We start from the raw sequence: 14,316 nt of genomic DNA on the forward strand, positions 1-14,316 counted from the left end.
TAGCTCCTCTCTGCGCTCCAATGTAGCTGCGCGACGAGCTTGGGGTTCGCGATCTTGGACGCTGCAGTCGTCGGCGCGCCTTTGCAGGAGCCTCGTTTCACCAAGTGCCATCACTGACGGCGAGAGCTACGATGCTTTCCATAGAGCTCGATGCTTTGAGGGAAGCGTCGACCGCAGAACAGCAATGTTGAAACCGGAAAACCTGTCGCAATTGATGTTTGCGTGTATGTTATTTTGGAGGTTTAACCAGATGCAGAAAGTGCACCACAATTTTACCACGATGCTGCTCCTCCGCGCTCTCCATCCGGCCAAGACGCTCGCGCCGCGGGCGGTGGCGCGCTACACGGCGGTCGCGGGCCTTGGCAACCAGGACGCTACTGCCGGCGGATCGCCCCAGGGCAAGGTCGTTGTCGTGACGTCCGGGAAGGGCGGCGTCGGCAAGACGACGTGTTCGGCCAGCATCGGCTATGGCCTGGCGCAGAAGGGCTACCGCACGTGCCTCATCGACTTTGACATTGGCTTGCGCAACCTGATATTCACTTGGGCTGCGAGCGCCGCGTGATCTTCGACTTTATCCACGTCATTGACGGCAACTGCCGCCTCAGCCAAGCGCTCATCAAGGACAAGCGCCTCGAGAAGCTGTCGCTTTTGGCCGCGAGCCAGACGCGCGACAAGGACGCGCTCACGGAAGACGGTGTCGCCAAGGTAGAGCGCCACCGCTGCTCGGTACGCATGCTCAGTAGGACGTCGTAGGTGCTCGAAGAGCTCAAGCAGGATTTCGACTACATCATCTGCGACTCGCCGGCGGGCATCGAGTCGGGCGCACGCCACGCCATGTTCTTCGCGGACGAAGCTATCATCGTGACCAACCCTGAGATCTCGTCGTGCCGCGACTCGGACAAGATGATCGGCTTCATTGCGAGCAAGTCGCTGCGCGCCCAGGAAGGCCGGGCCAAGGTCAACCAGTACCTCCTCATCAACCGCTACGACGCCAAGCGCGTCTCGAACGAAGAGTGTCTCTCGGTCGAGGTAGGATTTCCATCCAAATCCTTTCTCTTCTCAGCTGTGGCTTCCAGGACATCCAAGAGATGCTGGCGCTGCCGGTCGTCGGCGTCATTCCCGAGTCGGCGCAGGTCCTCAACTCGTCCAACATGGGCCAGCCCGTGATCGCGAGCAAGACGGACAAGGCCGCGGTCGCGTTTGAGGACACGGTCGCGCGCTTCCTCGGCGAAGAGCGCGACTTTAAGTTTTTGACGCCCGAAAAGTCCATGGGGCTCTTCGGGCGCCTCTTCAACCAGCAGTAAGACAAACCACCCATGCTTTGTTTTGCGACGTTAGCGCCGGTCCTTTTCGCGACCGCCCTTCTTCGCTGCCTTCTTGGACTGATGGGCTTCTTCGGCGGCCTTTTGCGCCGCTTCGAGCTCGTTCAAGCGCTCCAAAACTACACGTTGATCATGAGCCAATGGTGCAGTTGCGCATGGAAATTCGTCGTCGTACTCGGCAAAAGCTCGTTGTAGCGGACTTCGGCCATCGAGAAACCTTCGCGCTTGATGTCCTTGACGCTCAGCTGGCGCTCGGTCGTCTCGGGCAAATCAGCCACCTACACCGCCGTTAGACAACAGTATTCGGTGACGACGATCGCTTGTTCTACCTGACGCGCCCAGTGGTTGGCGGTGCGGGCAAAGAAATCACGCAACGTCTCGCCCGGTTGCGGCGTCTGCAGCTCATCTGCGAGCTGCAGCTGGTCCTGGAGCTCTTCAATCTCCTTGCGAAGCGCTTTCCTATGCACAAAGGCTCCATACGACACCCTCGACGCGTTCACGCACCGGTCGTTCTTCTTCTTCTTGGACTTGACCGGGTCGTCGGCGCCGTCAAGAACGTCCACAGCACGCGCCACGGCCACCGCCGCCTCGCTCGGCACCTAGTTGGTTGAATGTGATGGTCAGTGCGATTTGAGATGTGCGACATACCGGCGGCTTAGCGTCGTCGTCGTTATCCTCCACTGGCTCGACGTACTCTTGAAAGTCATCGTCTTCTTCTTCGTCGTCGTCATCGTCGTCGTCGTCGTCGTCGTCCTCTGTGTCACTCACAACGCCCTTCCAGAGCTGCTGCGCCATCGTGCCCGGCAGAATTTCGACCCACTCGTCCATGCGCTTGAGATCCATCGACCTACGTCATGCGATTCGTCAAGCGCGGGATCGATGTGTGTACCAGCAGTGTACCAACAGTCGTCGAGCGTGATCTCCCGATCGCCATCCTACGGTCGTCCCTGTAGTGAGAATATCTGCATCGAAAGCGCAGTCCGACCTCAAGGACACCGCCGTAGACAAAGATGGTGTTGCCACGCACAATGAGCGCGGGGTTGATGCGCGGCAGCGGCACACGGGCCGGCGGGCCGTCGTCCACAACCGGCGCGACGACAGGCGGCGGCAAGACGTCCGGAAGCAAGTCGGACGTATCGTCGTCGTCTTCCTCCTCCTTGGTCTCTTCTTCTTCGTTGTCGTTGGCACGCAATCGGGCTGGCGGCAGCTCCTTTGCGCCGCTGTCTTCTTTTGACTCTTCTTCCTCGTCGTCGTCTTCCAGGTACACGATGGTGCCGTCTTCGCCAACATACCCAAATTGGTTGAGGCGCTTCTGGTACTGTTCCTACACATACACGTGGACCCCGAGACGACAAGCAAGCGTCGTACGTCGTCCGCGCGGTCGTCGTCACTGCCGCTTTGGGACCCGTCGTCGTCGTCGTCGTCGTCGTCGTCATCGTCGTCGGCGCCTGGCGTTGACGTCTTGCTCTTTTTCCGGCGCCGCTGCTTGGTGCCGTCCTTCTTGTTGCGGAGCTTGTACTCGAACCAGCGCTTCCGCTCCATATCGTACGCAAACATGTCGTTGTAAAAAACGCTCTTGAGCTCGTGGCGACGGCCCTCCTCGTCAAAGACGCCGCCAAAGAGGATCGCGCGGTTCTTGTAGACCGTCATGGTCGCACCACTGCGCGGACTCGGCGCATGTCCCTTCCGCGAGAGCTAGTGGCATAGACACCTCTGTAAACGGCGCGCTCGGCTCGGAGAGAAAACCTTTTCCCACGTCGGGTCTTGGTTCTTGATGACGGGTGCCATGTTGAGCGCCCACATGTCCGTGTACACCTTGCCCTCGGACTTTTCGCCCACGTTCTTGATCTTGGCGTACCCACCATACATGAAGATCGTGTCCTTGGACGGCAAGACCGCAAGCTATACGATCTTATTGAGAGAGGCCGGTCGTAGAGAGGAACGAGGACCTGACAGCCACTACGCGGCCCCGGCGTCGTCTTGTGCACGGGAAACGAAATTTTCTTCCACTTGAGATCGGCAAAGTTGAAGAGGAAGAGGTCATTGAACCACCTACGAAGGGACGAAGCGTGAGCTACAACTGGATAGGCCGATTGACCGACTTGGTTTCGCGGGCCGCTTCGTAGAACCCGCCAAAGACCACGAGGTAGTTGCGCCAGACAATCATGCGGTGGCCGCTGCGTGGTGACGGACCGCCCTTGCTCTCGATGCACTCCCACGCGTTCGTCTTGAGGTCGAGGCGCCAGAGGTCCTAGCATGCGCAGCGTGCAGAGCGATCGAGAGAGTGTGGTGAGGACGTACGCGGTGGTGGTAAAACTGGTCCGCGGTCGCAAACTCACCGCCAAAGATATACAGGTGGTCGCGGTACACGACCGACTGGTGGCTGCAGCGTGGCGGCGGCGTGTTGGGCGACGAGATGAGCTTCCACTCGTTCGTCTCGAGGTTCCAGCGGTAGAGCTCGTTGAAGCATTCGTTGCACTCGCCGTCAAAGTACTCGCCGCCAAAGAGAAGCAAGTCGTTGTTGGGCATCGAGCAGAGCGAAAAGTTGGCGCGCGGCGACGGCTGCGTCGTCGGCACGATCGTGATGGCCACCTTGGCCGCGTCCTTCTTCATAAACTCGTTCAGAATGGCCTCAATGTCTTCTTCGCCAGCATCTTTGGCCTCTTTCGTTGCCTTCTTCTTGTTGACCTTCTGCTGCTTGAGCTCCTGCCGGGCCTTCTTCTCGTCCTTCTTGGCGGCCGTCGCCTTCTTGTCCTTCTTCGCCATCGTCCTTGGTTGGTGGCAAAAGATAGCGCTCTTGGCAGTCCGGATACGCGCGACCACGATTGGCCAATAGGGTCGTCCGGAAAGACCTTTAACGTACTAAAACGCATCTAGCGGCGTTTAACGCATGATACGCTGATCGACGCGCATTGCCACCCGCCATGATGGCGACAGGGCGCCAGCGCAGGACAGAGTACCTGCAGTGCACGCTAGCGGCGACAACAAACGTTTTGTTTCCATCGCGACAGGCGAAGGACGCGCAGTCTGGTCGAGGCCACGGTCGGGTCGAGGCCAAGGTCGGATCACAGGATGTCGGTGGCTAGTAAAACGAAGTATCGACGGCGTGGAAAGAGCCAGGCTGGATCGTGTACTGCACCTGCTCCGAAGCACCAGCGCTCATTACATACACGCATCGAACGCTTTTATTTAGTTACTGGTACCTTCTTACGGCAGTGCAGCAGTGCGACAACCGCAACCTCTGCTGCTCGTCCGGGAAAAGTGGTCAGTGGGTTGAACAAGAAGAACGTGGCGACAGCGAACTCTTTCCACTGTGCATCCGTGCTTGCCACTGCGCGGGGTTGTACACGCCAAGACCTTCAAGCCGCACGATCACGTCTTCTTCGCCTTCTTCGCACGCCTTCCGAATCGTACACTTCAACGCCGAAGATCATCTTCCGCTCGCTCGCTCATTGGCCATTGCCAAGATACTCGGCCGCGGCTCGTGACACGTCGCTCGTCACATTGAAGTTGACGCGGCCCACAGATTAAAATCAACTGTCCGCCAAAATCACGCTGTTGACGGCCGATATCCGGATACGTCGGTTGAATCCGGATGCCCCACCTTGCCCTTTGTATGGAAAAGTTGAGCTCGAGATATTTCCACTTGGCCGCAGAACATAAACAGCGGCCGGAGCGTGGCTTGCACCCGACACCTTACGCCGCCATCCACACGCTGCACCGACCCTCTCATGGAGCAGATCTTCTTCCGCATGCATGTGCGGGTAAGCCGCATCCTCATGCGCCTCGCCGGCGGCAAGGTACATACTCGCATCCTCATGCATCATCGTCGAGGCGTCATGCGCGCTGCGATAGACACGCATTGCCCTCGAGACGACCCTCTTCGTGCTCGCCGTGGGTCTCCTATGCCTCGTGGCCACCCTCCACCGCACGTTTATGAGGTGCGCGAAGTATGCCATGCGGAGGACGCTCATGGCAGTGGTAGCGGCCACGGCCAAGCCGGCTGCCTGCGCCAGTTTATGCCCACCACGATGCCGCACCTGCTGCATATACAAGTCGAGCCTGACAAGGCGTCGTGGCTTTCGCTCTCGGTACTTCGGCCGATGCAACATTGAGGACGAGCCTACATGTGTCGGGTAGGGTTTGTTTACGGACAGCGCAACGCGTACGTCTATGCGATGCAGAAAGGGCTCTTGACATTGGTCGAGTACCCGGACGAGATGCCGGCGCTGCAGATCGCGCACGTCTCGGTGCCCATGTCGTCCGAGTGCTTTGGACTGCCGTTCGTGGGCAGTTCGAGCGCGTGGATGCTCTTCCTCGACAAGGTCCTTGGCTTGGACACGATTCTGATCAACAACATGATTGAAATTACGGACGGCGGGAAAGGCTACCTCTACAACGAGCTCACAAAGGACACGTATAACCTCAACTATGCGAGCGAGTTTCGCGCGACGACGTCGACGGTACCAAGAGGCGAATCGTCACAGCTCATAACACCGTCGTAGTGGTATTCGCTGGTCGCGTACAAGCTCGGTATCTTTTGCACGGTGCTCTTTCTCTTCTTCAGCACGACGACACTCGTCTCGTTCATTCTGCGCGAGACGCAGCAACGCATGCTCAAGTTTACGAGTATTGCATTCGCCCGCAAGCCGAGCGCTTGACAGGTTGATACTTGTAGTCTTGCTGCAGCAGCACATTCGACACCGACTGCCGTACACCAAGCTCGTGCTCAGCCACATCATCGAGTCGCTTGTATTCGTGCCCATCATGGTACTGCTATTTTCTGAAACACAACACTTACAAGAAAAAACTTCTCAACGTCAACTTTAGGTCGGGATGCTCTTTTTCCTGTTTGAGTTTTTCAAAGACCAGCTCCTCGCGTTCATCGTCATGTCGCTCGCGTGGCTCTGCGAACTCTACTCGGTCGTCTGGTATCTTTGTCTGGTTCAAATGGGAGTCTTGACCAGGTGACATGTGGTCTAGCGTCCGGACATGGCTCTCGCTCACGTTCTTTCCACCGCTCTTTTTGCTCTACTTTAGCATGTTCCACGTCTACTTTTTCTGCTTTCCGTTTGGCTTTTCGTACACGGCGCTCTGGACGACGATCGTCTTTCTCATCCACACGATGCTGCTCTTCCTCAACCGGTTTGAGATCCCCGCGCTCAACGACGGCCTCATCTCGACCCAGACGCCGCGCCAGTTTGTGCTCTCACCAGGTACGCGCTCGCATCTATATGGACGAAATTTTGATCTGCTTGCATGTGTAGCACTGTAGCTCTATCTATCAACTTGATACGTTTCAATCCAGTACCGCGTTTTGGAGTGCGGTCTCGAAAACGTGGTGCGGCGTCGACGCGTCGTAGCACACGTAGACATCCCGTGCGGCCATGTGATAGCTAGCGCTCGCATATCAGACACTGCAAGACGAAGCGAATCCCATACGCGCGCACCCACAGCATGTGCGACGAACCGACGCGCACTTGACGCGCCTGGGTCGACAGGCGCTGTGACAGCACTTGGCTCGGGCGGTAGAGCGAATTGCTCGGGGGAAAGAGGCCGCGGTCGTACCCGCTGCCGCCCATGTCTTCACCATCGTCGCTCCTGGGCACAGCGACGTGCAGCATCCACGTCGTGTCGTCCGCAATCGGGGCTTCCGGATGCTCGATGAACGGAGACGTGCAGGTGCGATGGGCCATCTAACCAAGACACTGAGCGGGATGAATGGATGGATGGTCGCGTACTTCGGACGCTGCATACCGCGCCTGCATGCCCTCGATGCAACGCGTCAACGCGGCGCGGCGCTCGTCGTCCAGCAATGCGCAAGGCTTCGTTGGCGCTTGCTCGTAAAAGCAATGATGCACTTTGCTCCAACGCAGCACATGGAGGTACGCGTCCGTGTGCGGCGGTGGCAAGACGACAAGTGGCGCCTCTGACGCGAGCTGGTGCCCAAAGGCCGCCTCGAGTCGCGGGAGTAGATCCTACACCAAATGAGCAAACGACCGAGTTGTGCGGCGCTTGCAACCAAGTCGGATGAAGGAGGGTCGTCGGCGATCGAGTCGAGCACCAGCAGCGCCCACTACGCCAAGCATGACGCGAGAGATGCAAGCGCCTCGGCGTACTGCGCCATGACGGAGCAGCGTGAGCAAGCGACCAATGACTTCGTGTGCGACTTCGTCCAGCAAATTGATATGCAGGACATGACAAGCTCCCGCGTTCCCTGTTACGCTCTCACTCAGTCGTCTCATGGTGGGAGAGCGTAGTACCGTAAAAGAGAGCCCATTGATGGAGAAGACGTGTGGTGGCAGCGCCAAAGGTCGAGAGCACAACCTGCTGCCTAGAGCCATGGATGGTCGGTCTGCTGCAAGCAAATGGCATGGTAGACGTTACGCATAGCAGAGAAGGACGCCGATCGGACGCCCGCGGCTAGGCTACGTACACGATCAGTGGCACGTGACAATAATTCCGAGACCAGTTCGGCAATGTTGAGGTACTGCGGTCCGTGCATCTCCATCTACAAAGCGCATGACACGGCTGCGCAAGGTAGCGTCTCCGTACGAGGATTCGCCACGGCGGCCGGCGCGCCGGCGTCGACATCGGAAACAGTGCTCGCCAGACCATGCTCGGCTCTATTCTATGCTATGCCACTGTGTTGGTGTTGAAGACGAGAGATCGCACCGTGCGCGACGGCGGCAAACCACTGAGCGACAACGTCGTCGACGGCTGCCGACTGCGTCTTCCAGTCGCAGCACTTGACGCCAGGCGGGCCGAACGCGCTCTGAAGAAACTCGTAGCAGTCGCTCGCACATGCTTGTAGCCACATGGTCGAACCATCACCTCCGTCTTGCAAGAGGACGAAGAGGAGATCGCCGTCGTCGATATAGGCGGCGCCCACACCCGGCGCAAACGTGCAGCTTTGGATGCGCTCTCGAAAGAGCGTCCGCACCGCGCCAGCAGCGGCAGCCACGACGCCGCGCAGCGACAAGAGCGCGTGACAGTCCGACTTGGTGCTCACGTACAGGAGGTTGTCCTCGCCTTCCTTGTGCTCGACGTCCAACACAACGGCGATGAGCATCGGACGGTCAAAGATCGCAGGTGGCGTACTGCGATGCCATTGGTGGGTCTTTTGTAAACGCTTACCCATCTTGTCAAGGGTTTATATGGTTAATTTCCTTTCTACAGGACCATCGCTTTGCTTAATACGACCTGGTACGAATGTTCTTGCTCATTGACGATGTGGTCCCTTGTAGAAGGGTTCGCCCCTATGCGTTCGATAGGTTTCTGTTGCAGCAGCGTTAAAAGGCGGCAGCATACCTTCACAAGGTACCTCCATGACGTGGCGGCGTGAAACCAAGTAAAATAAAGTGTCTCAAAGCGTTACTATTCCATCGTGCCACCCAGTTACGGTCCGAAACTGCTAGCCAGTCCATGCTTGACGATGCAAGGCGTGGTCATCGAGGAGCTAGTCCAAGTCGCCCACAGCTCTGCGATCAACGCGTTCTGCTACAACGCCCGCCTTGACCGCTTTGCGACCACCGGTCGACTTGTAGTCGTCTCACTCTCCACCTCACATGCGGTTATTGTACTAGACGAACGCAGCATCAAGCTATGGCACCGCGACGGAGAAATCCGCAGCGCAGCCTTGCCAGCGCGTACGTCAAACTTGGTGCAAACGATCGAGTACATTCCGTCGCGCAACTTGTACGTGGCGAGCTGCCTCGACGGTGCACTGCGCTTCTACGACGAGCACATGGACGAGCTCGCCGTCGTCTTTACACACCGCGCGAGCATCCTCTGTCTTGCGTTCGATGAGCCGCGCCAGCGCATCTTGACGGGCGGCGTCGATGGCTGCGGTGCGTGGGTCCTGCGCGGCAAGGACTGGGACGGGTCGCCTTCAAAGCTCGATGCCCAGAAAAAACTGATGACGCCTCCGTAGATACGAGCACGAAGGCCAGACGCTACGCAACCCAGCGTACCAAGTCGCAGCCAGCGACGCGTTTACAAGAACTGGAACTACGTGGGTTCAGCGCATGAAGCTCGATTTGGACCGCGTCTACTTCTTGTCCAACAACGCTGTCCACGTCTACTGTCTGCTCGACAATTCGCACGTTGAGACAATCAAGAAACTGGTGAAAAATGTCAATGGTGCCATCACCGACTTTGTCGTGTACAAGCAAAAGGCGATTGTCGTCGGCTGCATGGATGGCTCGATCTACGTCGCGACCTTGAACCCGCGGTCGACGCTTGCAGTCTTCAAGGACCACACCAAGCCCATCACGGGCCTCGCGTTCGACGACGTGTCCCAAAGCGTCTTTTCCTCGTATTTTCTCTTCTTTTGTTCGTCATTTTGTACATTATTGTCGATTTTAGATCGCTCGATGGCACGATCCGCATGTGGGACCTCGACCTCCTCCGCAATATTCACCAAATTCGTATGGACGCCCCTGTCGCGGGTCTCTTCCTCGTCCCCAAGACCAACCCAATTATCTTTGCGGTCCAGTCGCGCCAAGCCATGCGACTGCTTTTGCTCAAGTACACGCTTAAAGAGCACAGTGCGACGGCGTCGCCGCTCGCGATTCTCTTCCGGGCGCTCGCACCGGGCAAACAGCAGCGGCACAAGCCGTCCTCGAACCCTCGGCCGCCAGTCATGCGACGCAAGGTGTCCCAGATCCCAATCCATCTCATGGCATCTCGAACACCAACGACACCGCCCTCACGCACAACTACGACGGCGGGCGACAACCTCTCGGATTGGAGCGACACCCACGTTGTGAGCATGTGCCAGGACCGGTCGGTGCGGATCTATGCGACACGGCGCATGAACGTGCCGTCGGCGACGTGGACACCGGACGAAGCGGTGCTGCAAGACGTCATTGGCATCGCGTACAACCCGTATGTGGACATCTTGTACATTTTGCTGAAAAAACGCATTGCGGTCTACGACGTGGCGCTCGATGTGACGACGCCAATTCGATGGATTGAGATTGAGAATCGCGTCGTGAAGGCGATTTGCTGCGTCTTGGCGCCGCCCATCTTTCACTTGCACTCGCAACGCACGGACGCGGGTCGACGCGGCGCCATCGTCCAGCAATCCCGCTCCGACTACCTCGCCCAAGCCGCGCTCGAAGCGCAAATGGGCGTCCACTGGCTCGCGTGCGGCTCGGACAAAGGCGACCTCCTCTTTAGCTCGTCCATGCACGGTTCGCTGGACGAAGCGCTGCTGCAGCCAGGCCACGCAGCACCGATCACGTACCTTGCGTTTACTAGTGTGGCGACCGCGACGCTCGTGAGCTTTGCGCACGACAAGACGCTCGGGCTCTGGCGCACGGCGCCGCGCATGACGCGCCTCGCGATGATCACGCTCGGCGAAGTGCCCTCGTGCATGAGCGTGTCGCCCACCGCGCAGCTGATCGTCTGCGGCTTTGAAGACGGTCGCGTCGACTTCGTCGATTTCGCCTGCGCCGAGGTACGCCATGTCCCATTGGTATAGTGTAACATTTGGAGTAGCCCAAGCTGATCTCGTCCGAAGTCAACCACTCGTCCATGGTGATTGCCGCCGACTGCTCGGACGAGCTCCACCTGTGCGTCACGACAAGCTTCGACATGAGTATCAAGGTGGTCTCTTGAACCAAAGGGCGACCTGACGCACAGCGCGTAGGTCTGGGACCAGAGCAAGAACTTGCTGCGGGAAGTGCAAATGTCGACGCCGCTCTCGTGCATGTGCTTTGCCAATGCCCAGGGCGACCTCTTCGTCGGCATCCTCGAGAAGCTCTTCACGCTCGTGGCGGTCGACGTGCTCCCGACAAAGCTGCCGCTGCCGCGCGCGCTCGAGCCGCCATCAACCGCCGCCGTCCTCGAGTCCATCGTCGACTCCGAGTACGACCACGAGACCGAAGAGGCCACTTCCAATCAAGAACCCTTCGATGCTGAAGACACTGAGGAGCCCATTGGCGATCCATTCGAGAAATGCGTGCTGGTGAACGAGCGCCCGCATACACCGCCCGATCCAGAGGCTCCACCATCGGTAACACTCCACGCCCGGCGACATCGACGTCCTGTACCAAAACCGTTGCCACCAACCGCAAACGTACCCGTCTACAGCCCGCCCGTGCTTCGCCCGCTGAAGCCGTCGTCCACACTCAAGGTGGACGCCTTGTCGTTCGAGGTACTACGCAATAGATGAGAGAGAGGAATATATACAATGCATGGTAGCCGCCACTGGACGACCCGTTGCTGCCAGCGCTGGGGCACTACGACGTTCGGACACTGCAGTTCCAGACCTTGTACGACGTTCGCGGTGTAAAGGTAGGTAGCTCAAGACAAAAAACTCGTTAGGAAGCTCGCCAAAGGGTCGTCGCGCAAGCGAGATCAGTTGCGTCCGAGCGTGCCCGTCCAAATCAAGCCCCCGCACAAGCCCACGTCGTCGTCTTCCTGTCTTTTCAGCTACCTGACACTCATAGTATGCGTAGAAAAAGCGGCGAGCGTCCGGCAGCGGAGGACGTGCCGACGCCATTGGCGCCCATTTTTGACGCGCACGTGTCGATGCCCGCCGTGACGCGCACGCCCCGCAAGCTATGGAATGCGATCGGCGCCGAGGACCGCCGGCTCATCGTGCTCCAGCGCAGACCAGGAGCCTAGTCGTCGCACCACCAAGAGCAATGTACGATATTTAAGTTAGTAAAGAAGCCACAGCGTTCCAGCGAGAGCGAGTGCGACGCTGCCATGAAGGGTGCGAAGAGCGTCGTTGCAGCCGCAGCGCTCGACCGCGATGCGCGTCACGTTGACTTGGCCGTTCCAGTAGCCATGGATCTTGGCCGCCGGGTCAAAAAAGAGACCTGGGCGTGGGTCGAAGGGTATAGATGATGTAGTAGCACTATACCTGGAGGCGAGTAGACACCGTCGCAGTCGACGTACAACGTGTTGATGAGCGGCTGGCACTTGGCGGGGCACTTGTTCTGCGCTGGATCGCAGCTCATGCACGAGCCCGGCGAGGAGCCGTCGCCTTGGGCTGCGATCGCCAGCACCGCGGACGCGCACGGCGCCCACGACTTGCCTTCGGGCGTCGGGTTGGGAAACGTATCGGTCGCATGTACGCGCAGGAGTCGTCCGACGACGAAGAGGACGACGATGGCTACACCACTCCTCGCCATGTTGCTATTTATACCTGCAACGCCCCTTATGAGGTCGCCGGTGTCGCTGCGTCGAGGCATGTGCCATGCACCTGGGTCTCGACGACGCGGTGGGCATGGGGCTGTCGCCACAAAGTCCGAGACCTGCCTCTCACAGCGTACCAGGTCCTACTACAGTGGCACAGATAGTACGCGATCTGTGATCTGTGAGCGGCGAGTGCATGGCCGCTGCGGACGATGCATCGGGTACAGTATGGACGTCCTCCAATGACGCTCAGTGACAAGTCTCGCATGCCAACGCTCGTGTACAAAACAAAGCAGCACAGTCGTGTTGCAAAGGGGCTTAATAACTGCGGCCCCACAAGATCCAGCACTTGGCGTCCTTGCCCGAGACGAAGCACTTGGTGCCGGGCTCCATCGGCATCTCGTTGTTCTCAAACGGCATGCAAAGACTCTTGGCCGCGACGCTCGTCGCCGTGTTGTCGGCCTCACCGTCCTCGCCGAGGATCGCGAGCGACTCTTCGCGGCTGCGCGTCTTGACCACCTCCTCCCACTCGATTTCGTTGCAGAAGGGCGTGAGCACCATGCAGCCGTCGGCAATGGTCTTGACAAAGTCCGACCACTGCGTCACGATGCGGATGCAGTTGTCGCGCTCCTTGCGCGCACGCTCGAGCATCTCCTTCTGGATCGTCTCGAGGAGCGCCGGGAGCTTGGTCTTGAGGTCCGTGAACGCAATGTCAATCTTCTCGTTCGTGTCACGACGCACGACGCGGACCTGCTGCTTGAGGATGTCCTTGGGGCCGAGCTCGAGGCGGAGCGGCACGCCCTTGAGCTCCCAGTGGTTGTACTTCCAGCCGGGCGTGTACAGGCGGCGGTGGTCGACCTCGCCGCGGATGCCCGCCTCCTGGAGGTACGCGAGGACTTCGTCACCCTTGTCGTGGATCTTGTCCGTCTCGTCCTTGTCCGTGACCGGGATCGGGATGATGACGGCCTGAAGCGGCGCGACGCGGGGCGGAAGCACGAGACCCTTGTCGTCGCCGTGGATCATAATCATGACGCCGATCGAGCGCGTCGTAAAGCCCCACGAGTTCTGGTACGGAATGAGCTTCTGGCCCTGGTCGTCTTCGGCCGAGATGCCAAACATCTTGCCAAAGTTCTGGCCGAGGTGGTGCGACGTCGCAGCCTGGATACCGCGGCCCGTCGACGGAATGAAGCCCTCGATCGTGGTCGTGTAGTCGGCGCCGGCAAACTTTTCCTTCTCCGACTTCTTGCCCTTGATCATGGGCACGGCGAGGAGCTCCTCGTACGCGCCGGCGTAAAACTCGAGGATCTGCATGACCTCCTTCGCGGCGCCTTCCTTGGTCGCGTGGGCCGTGTGGCCTTCCTGCCACAAGAACTCGCGCGTGCGGATGAACGGCGTCGGGTTCTTAAACTCCCAGCGGACAACGTTGCACCACTGGTTGAGGCGCACGGGCAGGTCGCGGTGACTGCGGATCCAGCTCTTGAAGGCCGGGTACATGATGGTCTCGGACGTCGGGCGGATCGCAATGGGTTCCTTGAGGTCGGCGTCACCCGACTTGGTGACCCAAGCGACTTCGGGGGCAAAGCCTTCCAAGTGGTCCTTCTCGCGGTTGAGCTTCTCGCTCGTGACAAACATGGGGAAGTAGCAGTTCTTGACACCAATCGACTTGAACTTGGCGTCCAAGTACGCCTGGATGTGCTCCCAGATCTCGTACGACCACGGGCGCAAGATGTAGCAGCCCGAGATGTCATAGTAGTCGATCATCTGCGACTTGGTGATGACGTCCGTGTACCAGTCGGCAAAGTTCTCCTTCTTCGCCCAGACCATGCCCTCCTTCGACTTGGAG

At 58.9% G+C, this 14,316-nt stretch overlaps 7 protein-coding genes across 7 annotated transcripts; 3 read left to right on the forward strand and 4 right to left on the reverse strand.

Annotated features, from left to right (window-relative positions):
* Positions 1-264: 264 nt before the first annotated feature.
* Positions 265-1,304, forward strand: SPRG_06989 (septum site-determining protein MinD; the record flags this gene model as incomplete). The annotated part of the gene is made up of 4 exons (XM_012346452.1): positions 265-558; positions 606-705; positions 754-1,029; positions 1,077-1,304. The coding sequence occupies exons 1-4, from the start codon at positions 281-283 to the stop codon at positions 1,302-1,304; spliced, it is 882 nt and encodes a 293-aa protein (XP_012201842.1). The 5' UTR covers positions 265-280.
* Positions 1,301-4,093, reverse strand: SPRG_06990 (hypothetical protein). The gene is made up of 12 exons (XM_012346453.1): positions 3,624-4,093; positions 3,425-3,573; positions 3,272-3,374; positions 3,069-3,224; positions 2,691-3,017; positions 2,308-2,646; positions 2,223-2,257; positions 1,971-2,169; positions 1,827-1,921; positions 1,652-1,781; positions 1,498-1,600; positions 1,301-1,441 (listed from the first exon to the last, which is right to left on the reverse strand). The coding sequence occupies exons 1-12, from the start codon at positions 4,086-4,088 to the stop codon at positions 1,335-1,337; spliced, it is 2,208 nt and encodes a 735-aa protein (XP_012201843.1). The 5' UTR covers positions 4,089-4,093; the 3' UTR covers positions 1,301-1,334.
* Positions 4,094-4,954: 861 nt separating this feature from the next.
* SPRG_06991 (hypothetical protein) lies at positions 4,955-6,597 on the forward strand (the record flags this gene model as incomplete). Its single annotated transcript, XM_012346454.1, has 8 exons — positions 4,955-5,122; positions 5,178-5,263; positions 5,308-5,413; positions 5,480-5,785; positions 5,828-5,951; positions 6,001-6,092; positions 6,153-6,253; positions 6,306-6,597. The coding sequence occupies exons 1-8, from the start codon at positions 5,054-5,056 to the stop codon at positions 6,595-6,597; spliced, it is 1,176 nt and encodes a 391-aa protein (XP_012201844.1). The 5' UTR covers positions 4,955-5,053.
* A 24-nt stretch (positions 6,598-6,621) lies between these two features.
* On the reverse strand, positions 6,622-8,394 carry SPRG_06992 (hypothetical protein; the record flags this gene model as incomplete). The annotated part of the gene is made up of 10 exons (XM_012346455.1): positions 6,622-6,718; positions 6,765-7,018; positions 7,064-7,300; positions 7,345-7,398; positions 7,442-7,539; positions 7,586-7,656; positions 7,710-7,750; positions 7,792-7,833; positions 7,878-7,948; positions 7,998-8,394. 10 exons carry the CDS (start codon positions 8,392-8,394, stop codon positions 6,622-6,624), a joined length of 1,362 nt encoding a protein of 453 aa, XP_012201845.1.
* Positions 8,395-8,757: 363 nt separating this feature from the next.
* Positions 8,758-11,957, forward strand: SPRG_06993 (hypothetical protein; the record flags this gene model as incomplete). Its single annotated transcript, XM_012346456.1, has 9 exons — positions 8,758-8,857; positions 8,909-9,206; positions 9,256-9,639; positions 9,690-10,785; positions 10,827-10,934; positions 10,978-11,484; positions 11,532-11,602; positions 11,655-11,738; positions 11,789-11,957. 9 exons carry the CDS (start codon positions 8,758-8,760, stop codon positions 11,955-11,957), a joined length of 2,817 nt encoding a protein of 938 aa, XP_012201846.1.
* A 10-nt stretch (positions 11,958-11,967) lies between these two features.
* SPRG_06994 (hypothetical protein) lies at positions 11,968-12,469 on the reverse strand (the record flags this gene model as incomplete). Its single annotated transcript, XM_012346457.1, has 2 exons — positions 11,968-12,154; positions 12,199-12,469. The coding sequence occupies 2 exons, from the start codon at positions 12,467-12,469 to the stop codon at positions 11,994-11,996; spliced, it is 432 nt and encodes a 143-aa protein (XP_012201847.1). The 3' UTR covers positions 11,968-11,993.
* Positions 12,470-12,749: 280 nt separating this feature from the next.
* SPRG_06995 (prolyl-tRNA synthetase) lies at positions 12,750-14,316 on the reverse strand. The gene has a single exon (XM_012346458.1). The coding sequence runs from the start codon at positions 14,295-14,297 to the stop codon at positions 12,792-12,794; it is 1,506 nt and encodes a 501-aa protein (XP_012201848.1). The 5' UTR covers positions 14,298-14,316; the 3' UTR covers positions 12,750-12,791.

The sequence above is a fragment of the Saprolegnia parasitica genome (assembly GCF_000151545.1).
Source record: "Saprolegnia parasitica CBS 223.65 unplaced genomic scaffold supercont2.29, whole genome shotgun sequence".
NCBI classification, from domain to species: domain Eukaryota; phylum Oomycota; class Saprolegniomycetes; order Saprolegniales; family Saprolegniaceae; genus Saprolegnia; species Saprolegnia parasitica.